Genomic DNA, 14,092 nt, shown 5'->3' on the forward strand with positions numbered 1-14,092 from the left:
TTTTTTTTTAATGTAAGGGAAAGTGGTACCGAATGGACTAATGGACCTAATAAGTTTTATTTTATAATATTCTCTTTTGAAATATTATACTTCATAAAAAGTGAAATATTATTTTAAGTTATTAAATGTTTTGAAGTTAAATTACTAACCAGTGTATTTTGTTGCTAGATAGGTCATTTTATAACCTATCAATAACTTGATACCATAGTAATAATATATACCTAGATATTTCATTTAATATATATGATATATCTAGATAGAAAGTATTCTTTGTGTCTCTCCCTTAAGTGAGTTTCTTAAATGTTGGATAAACTTTTTAAGTTCAAGTAAACATAGTTATGAAACTTTCAAGTGTTTAACCTTAAGAAACATACACACAAACTTATCCTAATCTTTATGAAACACACACACAAACCCATTCTAATCTTTAGGAAACACACTGAGGCTAAACCCAATATTTAGGTTTTTCATAATAAAAAAAAGTGTCGTTTATCAAACCATCATTGATTTCTACAGTAATATAAAAAACCACAAATAAAATACCACAAGTAACTTATTTGATTTAAATCACTAAGGTTTTTAAAAAATAATTTAAATTTAAGCTTTGCATGTGTTACATATAAAAGATAACATAAAAAAAGTTTTTTATAATAAAATTATATGCAATTTTTATTCTTTTTTTGTTTCAGAGGCATTATCTGAAATAAAAGCTGCTGAGATATTTGTAGTCAAACATTCAACTCTTAAAAGGAGAATTAAATAAATTTAACAATCACCAGATGGATTAGATAAATTGAAATGTATTCCATATAGTAACAGTTCTATGAAAGTGTTTTCAGTATTAGAAGAAAAAAATCTGGTTCAATATTGCTAAGTTTCTTCAAAAAGAAATATAGGTTGAGTCCTATTAAACTAAGAGCACTAACATTTGAATATGCTCTGAAACTTAACTAACAGTAATGATATCTATGTCCAAAGAAGTGATAATGGTGTTAAAGATTGTTTAAATATTTGTGGAGAAATTAAGTCAAATAATGACTTGTGTGTAATATGTGGGGAAATCAGTTGAGACAATAAACTGTGGAACTGCTGCAGACATTGTGCCAGCTAGGCATATAAAGCATGCACAAGTGCAGATAATGCAAACCAATGTTTATGATTATTATAAATTGACTTTCTGATTAAGACTTTTGTTTAAACTTGTAATAGTTATTGCAGCTTATTTTATAATCAGAAAATTCTAGATTATCTCAAAATTCTCTTTCGTTGATTTTAAGCTCTAATTTATCACCTTTATGATGAATATATTTAAATAAAAAAACACTTTCTAAAAAAAATGAATCATGGTTCAATTTAATTGACCCATGATTCATTTTAGGTTATTTTTTACAAGGATAATAATATTCCATATTAAAACATCAATATACCCTGATTGCTGTGCATAATTCAACTATTTATTGATTACATAAAATGAATTTAGTGCTGGTCTATTCAGTACATGGTTGGTCCATTTAGTACAATCAACTGTACTGAATTGATCATTAAACAATTTTGTATGTGTCATATTGCACTTTTTAATAATGGTGTTATTATTGCTCAATGTTCTACAGCCTTCAAGGATAATTAGTTAAGATATGAATATTGTCTTCTGAAATAATATATTCGCCTTGGTAATTAAAAATATGAATAATAATCATATTTATAAAAAAGTCTAATTTTGTGGTCCATTCAGCACAACTCTCCCCTAAATATGCAAATAATCATCATCTTAATTAGGTAAGCTAAAAGATTTTAAGAAAACTTTTAAATAACCCATATACACAATTTTAAGTAAGTTAATTACCTTGAGTGACATCATCTATTATATTTTGTTTAAAAAAGTACCGAATGTAAAAATCAATATCCAGCTTTTCTCTGCAATTTTGAACTTGAATCAGTTTTAACTGATTATTTGAACCAGTTTTAACTCTGCAATTTGTAGCATAAACAGAATATTGTTTATTTCTTTGAATTTTATCAATAGAGTCTGGTAATTTTTCAATAGTGCGTCTTATCCCTAAAAAAATTTTAAAATGCTAAAATTACAGACTGAATTTTGATACTACTTATATAACACAAGTATTATAAACATATGTGCACGACCAATGAATTTGTATACTAGGTTAGTATACAAATGCATTGCTTGTGCATTAAATATAAAGTAAATCATATTTAAACTAATCCTAAAGGAAAAATATGCTGAAAGTAATCAGTGCTGCTGTTGTAAAGGAGTTTGAACTAGAATCAAGTCATAAAGTTTGTATAGAATGTCAAAAGTTATGATATTTAAAAAATATATATATGAAAGTTAACAACAAAGTTTTCAATGAGATTCGATATAAAAGAAAACATTAAATCATGCACCAATAGCCTCGGTTGTTCACCTCTTAAACTATTAGCTACAAAGATAGATTTAGTTATGCAAGAAGAAAGATTAATGAGATCCATACTGGAACCAAAAAAAAAAAGCAAATATTTTAGGAGTTTCTCCAGAATTAACAAATGATGAATCAGAAACAAAAGAGTTGTGCTGTATTAACAAACAATAGTTAAACTCATTTTTTAGGAAAGTTTGATGTTTCTTCAAGCTCTGAAAAACTAAAAGTTTAAACTGTTCCTGAGTTGGAACATTGATATAACTATTAATACAACTATTTTTCAGCTTCCTGGAAAATAGTTGTGTGTATTATCAATGCAAAAGATATAAACATATTGGCAGAACCATAAAAAAAAAAAAAAAAAAAAAAAGAGGAAGATTTATTAGTGAGAAAGTAAAAAATAAAGTTTATGAATTCAACCAATAGGACAAATACTCTTAAGTGTGTCCAGGGAAGAAATGGCATGTTTCAATCCAAATTGATGGAAATAAAGATTATTTCTAAAGAAATAATCTTTATTTCCATAATCTCTAATCTCTAATGAACTCTAAGCGAAATTATATCTAATGAACTCTAAGCGAAATGAACTCTAATCTCTAATGAACTCTAAGCGAAATTCTTTTTTATTAACTTTTAGAAGTTGATAAAAAACTTTTAGTAGTTGATAAAAAAGAACTTCACTTTGAGTTCATTAAAAATGTTTTTGAAGAAAATTTAAATTTTGTGAACCAGACTTAAGTGACAGAGAAAAAAATTACAGGCAAGTTCTATTACCATAGAAGATGCGTGGAATAGAACTGCAATTAAGCATCAAGTAAGGAAAATGATGGTAGATTATGCAAAACAACTTGAAAGCTTTTTTGAAATTAAAAATATCTTTATTTTTGTCCTGATATAGGAAAGACAATTTTGCAGAGTCAGTCCACCATGAATTTACCAAGTATGGACCCTCTATGCGGTGTAACTGAATCATGAGTATTATGTTTGTTGTAATGTTTAACAGCCTTCATTTGTAAACATTTGTTATTATAAATGAACAGAAAAAATTTAAAACAATCATAAAGTAAAAAACTGGAAATATTTAAAAAAACGATTTCAAACATTTTGATTGGAACATTTTGATTGGAACATTTTGATTGGAACATTTTGATTGGAACATTTTGATTGGAACATTTTGATTGGAACATTTTGATTGGAACATTTTGATTGGAACATTTTGATTGGAAGGGTTTATAAACAAAGATGTTACCTTTCAGTATATTGAAGTGTTTTAATTTTAACTTGTGTAACTTGTTTTAGTTAAAGAAAATGTACGACAATTTTCTTCTTTTTAAAGTTGTCGACATGTAAAACCTTCTTTGTCAATTTATTTGGTTTACAAAATTCTTAGACGATAATTAAAACACTTTGAAACTTCTAATTTTAATCATAATCATAAGGAAACTTTGAAACTTCTAATTTTAATCACGGAAGAAGAAGGTTTAAGTAAGTCGACGATATCTTGCATTAGCTAATTAGTTTGAGTTTGTGAGCCATTCTTCCATTTCCCTCCCCAAAACCTCAATTTTTAAAAACTTGTGTTTAATGTCTGATTCAATTTTTAAAAACTTGTGTTTAATGTCTGAAATGTCTTGTGTTAATATAAAATTCAAAAAAAAATTCCATAAATAAATAAAAGTGATCAAGGCACAATAAACTGATTACCTGATACAGAACTTCGTTGGTTTGCAAAGATTACCATTTCATTTAAATTGTCGTAAGAACCTACAGGAATAAATATGCCACTTCGTTGGGTGAAATCAATGTCATAATCTGATATGTCGCTTATTTGATGACTCATGCATATTCCATAACCAAGTATTGCAAGGAATATGTAAATCATCTAATTGGTAAAAAATGAATATATATATATATATATATATATATATATATATATATATATATATATATATATATATATATATATATATATATATATATATATATATATATATATATATATATATATATATATATATATATATACAGTTTATAACTTGAAAACTTTAGATTAAAATTAAGAGTTTTTCAAGTTATTAACAGAAAAAGCAATACAAAACAACCATAAGCGAGATAAGAATTAATGAGAAGAAAGATTCTTCCAAAGTTTTCTAAAAATATCGCTTTCGTACAATGTGATTTTGAAATATTTATGTAAGCTTATGGTTTAAAAATTGTCCATGCTTGAGCAATCATTTGCCTTGTTTACTCTGAAGAAGAGTTGCTCTTTGATGACAAGAGGAAGTTGTTTTAAATTTTAAACTTAGAAAAATTTCGGTTCAATGCTTTGAATGCTTTTTTTTTCCTGCTCGAATAGAAACCATTTAAATAAGGGACTAAAGTAAAAATATTTTATATTGAAATAAGTATAAAATATTTTTACTTTAGTCCCTTATTTACAGTACACATAAAGGTGTTGTTTGTTATCGATGAAAACCCGATGATATATTTTTTGAGTGGTGCTCCTCAATACAGTTCAAACAAACATTAAATTCTGGAATTCTTTAATCAAAACCTCTTTTAATTCAGAAAAAGCAACCTCACTGCTGGTTAATTATTTATATATTTTTTCATATATGGGCCCATATGAAGTTGTCGATTAATTACTTTATCCTCTTCTTGAGAAAATAATCTCTTACAAAAAATGCCGAGCTTACAACTTTAGTTTCCTCAAATACACAAATATCTAATGACATTTCATAATTTTTAGAATCGAAGGTTACAGATTATTATACTAGGTTGTAAGATAATGTCGTAGTATTTGTCAACTTGGAGCTCTATAAATCTGAATTTATAAAAGAAATTTTTTATAAGCATAAAAATCAGGATTCCAAAAAAATTTGAAAAAACAAAAAAAAAAAAGCTAAAAACTATTACACTACTCCAATTAAAGTCAGTAGTTTTAACAAAAAATTTTTATGTAAATAAAAGAACGGCACGAGTTTGTTGAACAACCCAATAGTTCTAAAAATAAAAATACAGACTTCAACTGAACCGTTACTGAGAAAGTTTCAAAATATACTTTTAAAAAACAGAGTATAACAACATAAATAGCACATTTTATAGTTCTTAATATTGCTATTCATCTTTTGAGAATCGTTGAGTGAAGATCTGGAGAGCTGGAACATTGTTCTATGATTCGGTAACATTATACGAAGATATATACGAGATCCATAATTTATCAAGGATCCCGTTCAAAAGTTTTTAATCCCAATGATAAGAAGAATGGAGTTTTTTTTTTTAGTATAAACTTAACTTGTAAACTTAAAATAAAAAATATGAACCGAGTGAAAATGAAAATCTTAGAAATATTTAAAAACAATACATAATCGGCAACTGATTTACAAAATATTCTTTGATTACTTATTTTAGAATCATCAACTTGATTTTCTGAAGAAGCTCGTCATCATTGAGCCGCTCGTCATCATTGAGTCGCTGCACAACAGTTATTACTGATGCACTAGTTATGCAGTATAAAGCAGACAAATTGCTTGGGACTTAGGTTGTACTTGTATTCCTTAAAACAACAGCTAAATAAAGAATATAATTTATGTGATGTATTGTCTTACAATTCTATCGCAGAAAACACTGCAACATTTGATGACATGATTTATAGGGACAGACGAAAATCATAAAAACACGGAAGCCGTTTTTTCCGTGTTTTTCATAATTTGTTGTGTTTTCTGAACTTTTCTTAGAAATCCGTGTTTTTGAATTACCGTGATTTTCTATTACTTTAAAAAGTACATCACGCCTCTCAGTCAGTTTTTTATGTAAAAACAAAATTTTTTGAAATTTTTTTGATATTCACCCATTTTTATGCCAGTAATTGATCATACTTTCCAACAGCAGTCTGCAAGAATTGATAAACTTTATCTACCTTGATATCTTTTTTCTTGATAGCTGCAACATCTTCATGAAAGTGCTCCTTACGCTCGGTACTCTACATTTTGATGGAAAGAAATTCAGATGAGAGTGCAGAAAACGGCTCTTTATGGTTTCAACCAAGTCAACAAATTTCTTAATCAAGAAAATTAACTTTTGTTCGTACTTTTACAGTCCAAATCGTAAAATAAAAAAATAAAAAACTTTTTAAAAGTCAAACTAAATCCGGTGATGATGAATTTTGTCAAATTTCTTTGTCTTGTCAAAACCCATTCGTCATTTGTATAAAAAGTTTCCCAACTGTCAGTAAAACAATTTTCCCTATCATCAATTGTGCGTGAAAACAGACAGGGGGTTACACAAGAACTTGTTCAATCAGAAATTTGTACAAAAAAAAAAACACCAGTTTTTTACCCACTAGGAATCTAAACTCAAGAAAAGTGACTTCACAACTTTGTTATTAATGAAGATACCCAGCTAACACAAAACGTTCAAGAAACGTTCTTAGAACGTTAGAAACGGTCGGGCACGTTCTAAGAACGTTTCCAACGTTCATCGAACGTACCTGAACGTTTTGTGTTAGCTGGGTAGGTAGTAATTAGCCAGCTGAGACGTTTCAACTAAAATTTGTTAGGTTAGAAAGGAAGCTTTTTCACAGTTTCATGAAATATTTTAATTCATCGTAATGCTTTGAATAAATATAGTCAATCTACAATATAATTGCCATTACTATCAACAGTAGTTCCACCTTTATAAAGAATTGAATCCCATACCAGTAGAAGCTGAGAGTGATTGTGTCAGACGGAGGGGGAACCAAAACCCCAGTGTTAGAAACTTATCCCAATGAATAGTACAGTACTGAAGTTTGAAAACATTGAAGTGTGGAGGCTATACAACGGCTAGTGGTTTTAGATCCTCCTCCACCAGTTTGCGCACCACTTCAGAATTAACTTCATTTGGAAGACCAGACCAGAACTCGAATCCTCGAGTTGAAACTCATTTAAGATCTAGTGTCGAATATGGGATTTCTGATCTGACATTTTATGTCAAGTGAATCACCTGAACTTGTTTATATATTTGCATGAAAATTTCTAGAAAATAATTTACCACATTAAAAACAAGATGCTAGAACATTCTACAAAATCATAGAACTTCCCATGTTCTAATGAGATCCAAAAAATTTTCTTTCCGACCCAAGACTTTTTTCAATGAATCTGCTTAAAGTTACAGTTTTCCGTAACCCAAATTTCAAGATTTGGTAATGGAACATTAGTGTAGCAAAATTAAGCATATTTTTAGAAAGATAATTAAAATGTCTTTAATTTTTAGAATTTCTTAAAAAAGATGAAAAGTCTTAGGCTATTCTAATCTCAGAACGGATTTCGCAAGTTTTGTCATTGCAACACCACTTAATATAAATTTCTTTAAAAAATAACCTGGGGCTGCATTTCTTTTAAAAGAGCAGCAAACTGCTGGTTCAGTTAAATGTGGCATACTTTTTAAAAACTATTTTGAAATAAAATCATCAAAAATACAGATATTTTAAAAGGAACAAAGCATTTTAGGTTTTAAAAATCTACAAGATTTTAACAATATATTATTTACATAAATAAATTACTTAATAAATTAATGACACTCATAGCATTTTTTGTTCTTTGTAATTAATATAAGAAAATATTTTATGGACATATTACTACTCGGTGAAAATAATAAAAAATATTGATGAAAAAAAAAACAACAACAAAAAAAAACAAAAAACAAACAAACAAAAAAACTAGAACAATTCCTCAATTCGCCATCACAGGCTTTGAGCCTATGCATTTGAATTAGAATGATCGAGTATCTGACATTTGTAAACGTTTAATGAATTTTCAAGGATTTACTTCAGCCTTCAATTTGCCCATTTAAACTTTTATGCCCATTGTAAATATTGTCGTGTAATGTTTTTCTGTTGTATTTGCTGTTATACTATTACCGTGCACTTTCACAACCTATTCAGGCAAAAAACACCTTGCAAAGTCTTTCTAACTTAAAAGTTAAATAATCCGTAAAGAATGAATAAAAGATAAAAAATCAGTGCTTGTGTGCATGATAAAACGTCGGAAGAACCTCTGTAATACTGTTTTTGATACACAGTTTTTGGATGCTGTATTATCTGCACCGTTACATTTGTAACAGCGTAATAATGTTCATTTGACTGATCTTCGGTAGCATACATCTGGAAACAAATGACACAAACGTAAACAATAGCATGGAAAGAAGTACTAAAATGATTTCAACTCGTCTATATCAAAATAAATAGAAAACTACCTTGAACCTAAAAACATCTTGCACCAGATTTCCAACATCTTTCTTTAACATCAACGTTCCTCTGTCTGAAAGAACATCAAACAGCTCTTGGTCTTCAACCCAATAAAATAGGTGGTTGTTCTTTAGCTGAAAAAGGTGTTCATCATAAGAACATTTACAAAATACTCCGAACCAAAGTTTGTTAAGGTTTACAAATGTTTTAAGACAAAAAGCAAATTATTAAAACTGAAAAAAATCATACAGTTGCATCGTCATCAGTAGCTCTTATATTATCGCTAATAATAGTTTGTGGGTGAGCCTGTTCTTGTCGAATGTTAACAATGTATTCTTTTTGTTCAAACTTGGGAAAGTTGTCGTTCACATCGACAAGCTTGATTCGTAAGTCTATCGTGTTAAAAGAGTGTATTTCGTCGACTTCATAAGCTTTCACGCGTAACTTGAATTCTGAATAATATTCTCGATCGAGGTGCCCTTCAACTGTTATTACTCCAGTATTTTTATCGATAAAAAACAAACCGTATTCATCTCCTAAAATTTTTGAAAAAAGTTGTAAAAGTAATTAAGTTCCTGTAATACAAATAGAAAGTTAAACTTTGAATGTTGAAGTTCAAAAAAAATAAAAAAAAGATAAAGATAAAAAAAATAAAATGTCTGGCTTGTACATAAAAGAACTTTTATCTATTAATAGAGTTATAAAAAATAAAGTTCGTCAAATTACTATAAAGTTATTTTAAAAGCAACTATTTACCTCCAATGATCTCGTATTGAATTTTACTTTTCAAAGTTGAATCACCATCAACGGCAACAACAGCTGCAACTTTCGTACCTTTCGGTGTATTCTCTTCAATTTCTTCATCGTACTGATGAGATATAAAATGCGGTTTGTTATCTCCGACATCTCCAACATTCACTATCACCGTTGTTTCTGCTGTTAGCTTCTCTATTCCTTCATCCTATATCAAAAAGTTTTATTCAAGAATCATTTTCTTCGTTTATTTCTCAATTTAATTATAATCCTTTATTTAGAAAAACTTTGATTGCAATTTAAAATGACGGCGATATTCTTTTAATATTTAACAATCTACAATATTTTATATACTTATTATTTTCATTTATATATATTATTTTTATTTATGTGTTTATTATTATGAATTATGAACTTATTATCATTATTACTTATGTACTAATTGTCATCATCTATGTGCTTATTATTTTTATTGATATATTTATGCATTATTATCAACTATGTACTTATTATTTAAATAGGTGATTTGAATTTAATCTAGAAAGCTTGGCAAAAATGCTGTTCAGTTGCTGTGTACAAAAATTCTGATTAGTTGCTGCGTAAAATTACAATGGGATTGATCAATCGATTTTCTGTTAAGCTTAATTTGTAATTGAAACGGAAACAGAACTCGAAGGGTCAGCTGGTGGCTTGTGATATAACTAATAGCACTGAGCAAATATTGCGATTATAATTGATTACTAGGTATGCTACTATTACGCATTTTAAAACCTCGTGAAGAAATTACGTAAAAAAAAAATTGAGAAAGTAGATTTACTTGCGCTTCGACGACTAAAGTATGGGCTTTGTTGTTTTCGTGATCAAGTGACTTAATCAAAGTTATGATTCCACTGTTCGGGTGCAAAGAAAAATGATCATTTGATTCTTTAAATACGTATCGAATTATTCTGTTGTTTCCTGCATCTTTGTCTGAGGCGAGTACTTGGATTATTTCAGTGCCAATCGGAACAGTCTGAGTTAAAAATAAATGCATAATTTAGCACTTTATAAATTCTATTACAAGCTTTAAAACACTTGAAATTATAAGTAGTCTAGTCAAAAAAAAATTTTTAATTATAATAAATTAACATCAATTAAAATAATTTCGAGTAAACTTTTTTTTAATGCTTTAAACCTTTTTTAAAACAAAAAAGCTTTCAGTTGTCTGTTTACGCAACTGGTACATTGTGTCATCCGGTGTTGTGTCATCAACACTATCTAAAAAAACAATACCTCTAAAACGTGAGAAATGTATGGCGTGTTGATGAATACTGGTTTATTGTCGTTTTCATCCAAAATATAAAGATAAACGTCCAAAGTCGTTTCTCTGTTGATGCCACCTTCAAAGTCATCAGATACAAAAACCTTAAATTCGTACTCTGCGCAAACCTAAAAAAAAAAAGATATACACGTGATTTTGATCTCGAAAAAATTTTAAAAATCTCTGAAAAGAAAACTTTATTTTTTTAAAACTCTATATTACTTTATGAGATTATTTTTGTACTTTTTAAAAATTTTCAGTAATGGGTATCATTTACGAAGCAATTATTACTACATGACAGCACCAAACATCAAATACTTTAACTTCAAAACCAAAAGTTTACAAACATTTTTTTTTCATCTCATAATTGATTATTGAGCTTTTTTTCGCTTTTAATTTGTGGGAAAAAAAGCGCGAAAAAGAAAGAGGGAAAAAAAAAAAGGAAAAAAAAAAAAAATTCTTTTTTACTTAACAAAGTGAAAATATTTCTCTTATAAATTTATTAAAACAAAGGAGAGCAGATTTTGTCTTAAAACTTTTTTTACCGTTTAAACACAACTTCACCTTCCATCTTCTTCCTACCAGAAAAAATTTTGCCACTCTTTTGTTTTTATAATTAATTCACACTTGATCCTTTCTCAAGACTTCAAGAATTGCAATAAAATTTGAAATCTAAGGTTTAAAATAAGTTTCATTTAACTATACTAACTTCACGATCTGGTTTTTCTCTAAATTTCAATTTTCCATCGCTACTCCCAATTGTGCAAACGCTTTCTCCTTTGTTATCAAGTGAATACGTCAATGTATCCCCTTCGTCGTCAATGACTATTTCGCTAATGTCTTTGATGATTTTATCGGGGCTCGTATTTTCAGGTTCACTAACGCTTATGCGGTCCTTCAAGAATCGCGGTTTGAAGTTATATTCTGGAGAAATGAATGGAAGACAAATGAATAAACATTAATCTCAACTCATTAGAAGTAATTATTTACTCTTAAAATTTTAGGGGAAATGATGAAGTTTACAGAATTTTTAAAAACTGAAACAAAATAGGAGCATTCGTAACGTTGTAACATGTGCCAGTTTTGAAACTTGTGATGGCAGCATGTAAATGAAAACCTTAATAGCTTAAGTTGCACCTCGACATATTTTTTGTGGTTTATTCGATTACAATCACTTAAATAACATCTCTTAATCTAAAATAACATTCGTGTGAGACAACATTCGCGTAAACTAAAATGTACCAAATAAAATATGATGTTATTCTAAACGTTTACAACTTTTGACAATATACTTGTTAGTACTACTTTTTATAACGCGAATAGGAAATATTTTAAAAATTTAATTTCATTTATAAAAATAACTAACCTCTTCGATTAGCGCTGACTTTTGAGAAAATGCACCATCCAAATATAATCATGAAAATCCAGCTCATCGTTTAAAGAAGTGATCAATCAATCAATCAATTTAGCCAATGTCGTCTTAAATTCAATGCAACACTAAATCAATAAAACTGATAACAATTTTTTTTTTTTTTTAATCGCTTTTTTTGTATGTGTTATTAAACAACTAACTGGCTGGCAGACAGTTGTAACTTTTCATGCGAAGCCATTGAGAGGAGAAACAAGCTCTACCATTTGCTGTTTGTTGCTTTGTTAGAAGATGACTATTAAGATCTTCTGGTAATTTTAATTCAGTGTCATTACAAATGTTCACAATAGATAGGTATGCTTTCTTTGCTTCTCGATTATGGAGCTATTAAAAAGAGTTTTTATATTTTACTAAAATAGCACAAAAATATTTTTTGAATCTATAAAGTATTTATTTGAAAAATCTCTTTAAAGATAGGTTTTTTGTGAGACGATTTATTTGGTGGAATTAATAAGAGTATGAAACAGATGGCGTCTATTTACTTCACTTCTGCAATAATTTATTTTGAATCCGGGTCAATATCGGTAAGTATGTGTTATTTACCAAAACAATGTCAAAAAAATCACAGAAATATATATGCTCAACTTTTATGTGGTATATCAATTCCATTTTCATACTTCGTTCTATGTTTATAAAAAAAAGTTTTGTGGAAATTGAAAAGTAATAGAAAAAAATAAGTAGATACAGAAATAAACTGCTGGAAGAATAAGGCGACACTTTAAAATAGAAAAAAAGTTTTGTAAACAAGACATGCGAATTTATGGTTCAAAGCTAATTTAAATATCTTTCTTCAACCAAAAAAAATGAAAATCGTAAGTGGAGAAATCTAAATTTGTTTTGCACATGTTTAGATTTCTCCATTCTTGATTTTCAAAAGTTTTCTGTAAAAATTTTGCCGAAGTCAATTTATGCATATTTTACTATGTTTTAATTCATAGTTTAAAAAAAAAAAAAGGCTTTTAAAAGTTTTAATCGTGCAAATGTTCTACCAAAGTAGTTTCAACAAAAAAATCTTCCGTTCTCGTTTTGAATAATTCAAATGTGTGCAACACGCTGGTGACGGAAATCGGTTAAAGGAAGGCGTAGCACCACTTTTAATCCGTAATTTTCAGGATATAAAACATCAAATCCGTTATTGAATTTCTTTACTGTTCTGCTCTACACGAAAACGTTTGAAAAGAGCTTTGACAGCAGCATTTTTAAGTGAACCTTTGTAATCATTTCAAGCCATAAGAGAGAAAATAAATAATAATAGTGCTTAAATATAAAATTACCGTTTCTCCCTACAAAACTTATGGAGCAAAAATTTATATACTCTTTAATCATCGTCAATATCAACTCGTCGAAACAAATTTTTAAACCCAAGAGAAGTTTACGCACTAATGCTTTTTAAGGAAATCAATGCAATGCAATGCAATGCAATGCAATGCCTTTTTTTACTTACGCTTGATAAATAAACAATTATCGCGCTTAAAAAAAAACTTCAAAACGAATCCAAATGACATGATAAAACTTATTTGAAAAGTTAAAGTGAATTAATTCGTTATAATATTCTTGTTGTTATGATACTACACCCCATTCTGGGGAGGGTAAAATTTTGCATCAATACCTTTCTAGCACTTTAAATTCTTTCATACTGAAAGCACTTTAAGTTAATACTGATAAGTATTAAAGAAAAAAAAAGAAAAGAAAAGAAAACGCAGTCTTGCTCAGTCACATTAACTATCAAAAAAGTTATATTTCATTTCTATTATAAATACTGAAGGTCTATTGAATGAGAAAAACGGGTGTCTATATTCTAAGGTCTTTAAGGTAATCTCCGGAATTTTCTGTTGTTAAAGAGTGTTCATTTTGTTCATAAAAATTTAAGTTAAAAATGTAAAGATTAAGGGTTCAAGGCCCATTACCTCTTATATTTGTAGTTCATTACACAACTTACCGGGCATAAAAATATGAAAGATGCTCAA

General features: G+C 28.4%; 2 protein-coding genes across 8 annotated transcripts in view; both read right to left on the minus strand.

Annotated features, from left to right (window-relative positions):
• LOC145188501 (uncharacterized) overlaps nt 1-4,329 on the minus strand; it is a 30,898-nt gene extending 26,569 nt beyond the window's left edge. For 2 of the 3 annotated variants that reach the window (XR_016452474.1, XM_090087322.1), the window contains exons 1-2: nt 4,122-4,329; nt 1,844-2,056 (exon numbers count right to left, since the gene is read on the minus strand). Coding sequence is in view for 2 of the 3 variants with exons in the window: in XM_090087322.1 (XP_089943448.1) it covers nt 1,844-2,056; nt 4,122-4,299 (391 nt within the window). In the remaining variant the exon portion in view is untranslated. The remainder of the gene's footprint in view (nt 1-1,843; nt 2,057-4,121) is intronic. The other variant, XM_090087324.1, reaches the window with a different exon arrangement.
• A 3,552-nt stretch (nt 4,330-7,881) lies between these two features.
• LOC145189081 (protocadherin-11 X-linked-like) lies at nt 7,882-13,506 on the minus strand. Of its 5 annotated transcripts, XM_090088484.1 has the most exons (11): nt 13,400-13,444; nt 13,115-13,283; nt 12,329-12,449; nt 12,063-12,193; nt 11,406-11,620; nt 10,669-10,824; nt 10,214-10,408; nt 9,400-9,604; nt 8,893-9,179; nt 8,652-8,777; nt 7,882-8,559 (listed from the first exon to the last, which is right to left on the minus strand). In XM_090088484.1, the coding sequence occupies exons 4-11, from the start codon at nt 12,127-12,129 to the stop codon at nt 8,371-8,373; spliced, it is 1,440 nt and encodes a 479-aa protein (XP_089944610.1). In that variant the 5' UTR covers nt 12,130-12,193; nt 12,329-12,449; nt 13,115-13,283; nt 13,400-13,444; the 3' UTR covers nt 7,882-8,370. The 5 variants fall into 5 exon arrangements, with proteins under 5 accessions (XP_089944610.1, XP_089944608.1, XP_089944609.1 ...); XM_090088482.1 differs by lacking the exon at nt 13,115-13,283 and having other exon boundaries at nt 12,269-12,449; nt 13,400-13,506; XM_090088483.1 differs by lacking the exon at nt 13,115-13,283 and having other exon boundaries at nt 13,400-13,485.
• Nucleotides 13,507-14,092: the final 586 nt, after the last annotated feature.

Source organism: Hydra viridissima, unplaced genomic scaffold, assembly GCF_058129835.1.
Source record: "Hydra viridissima isolate aposymbiotic clone 2 unplaced genomic scaffold, HvirCarnegie_v1 scaffold_5, whole genome shotgun sequence".
Classification (NCBI taxonomy): domain Eukaryota; kingdom Metazoa; phylum Cnidaria; class Hydrozoa; order Anthoathecata; family Hydridae; genus Hydra; species Hydra viridissima.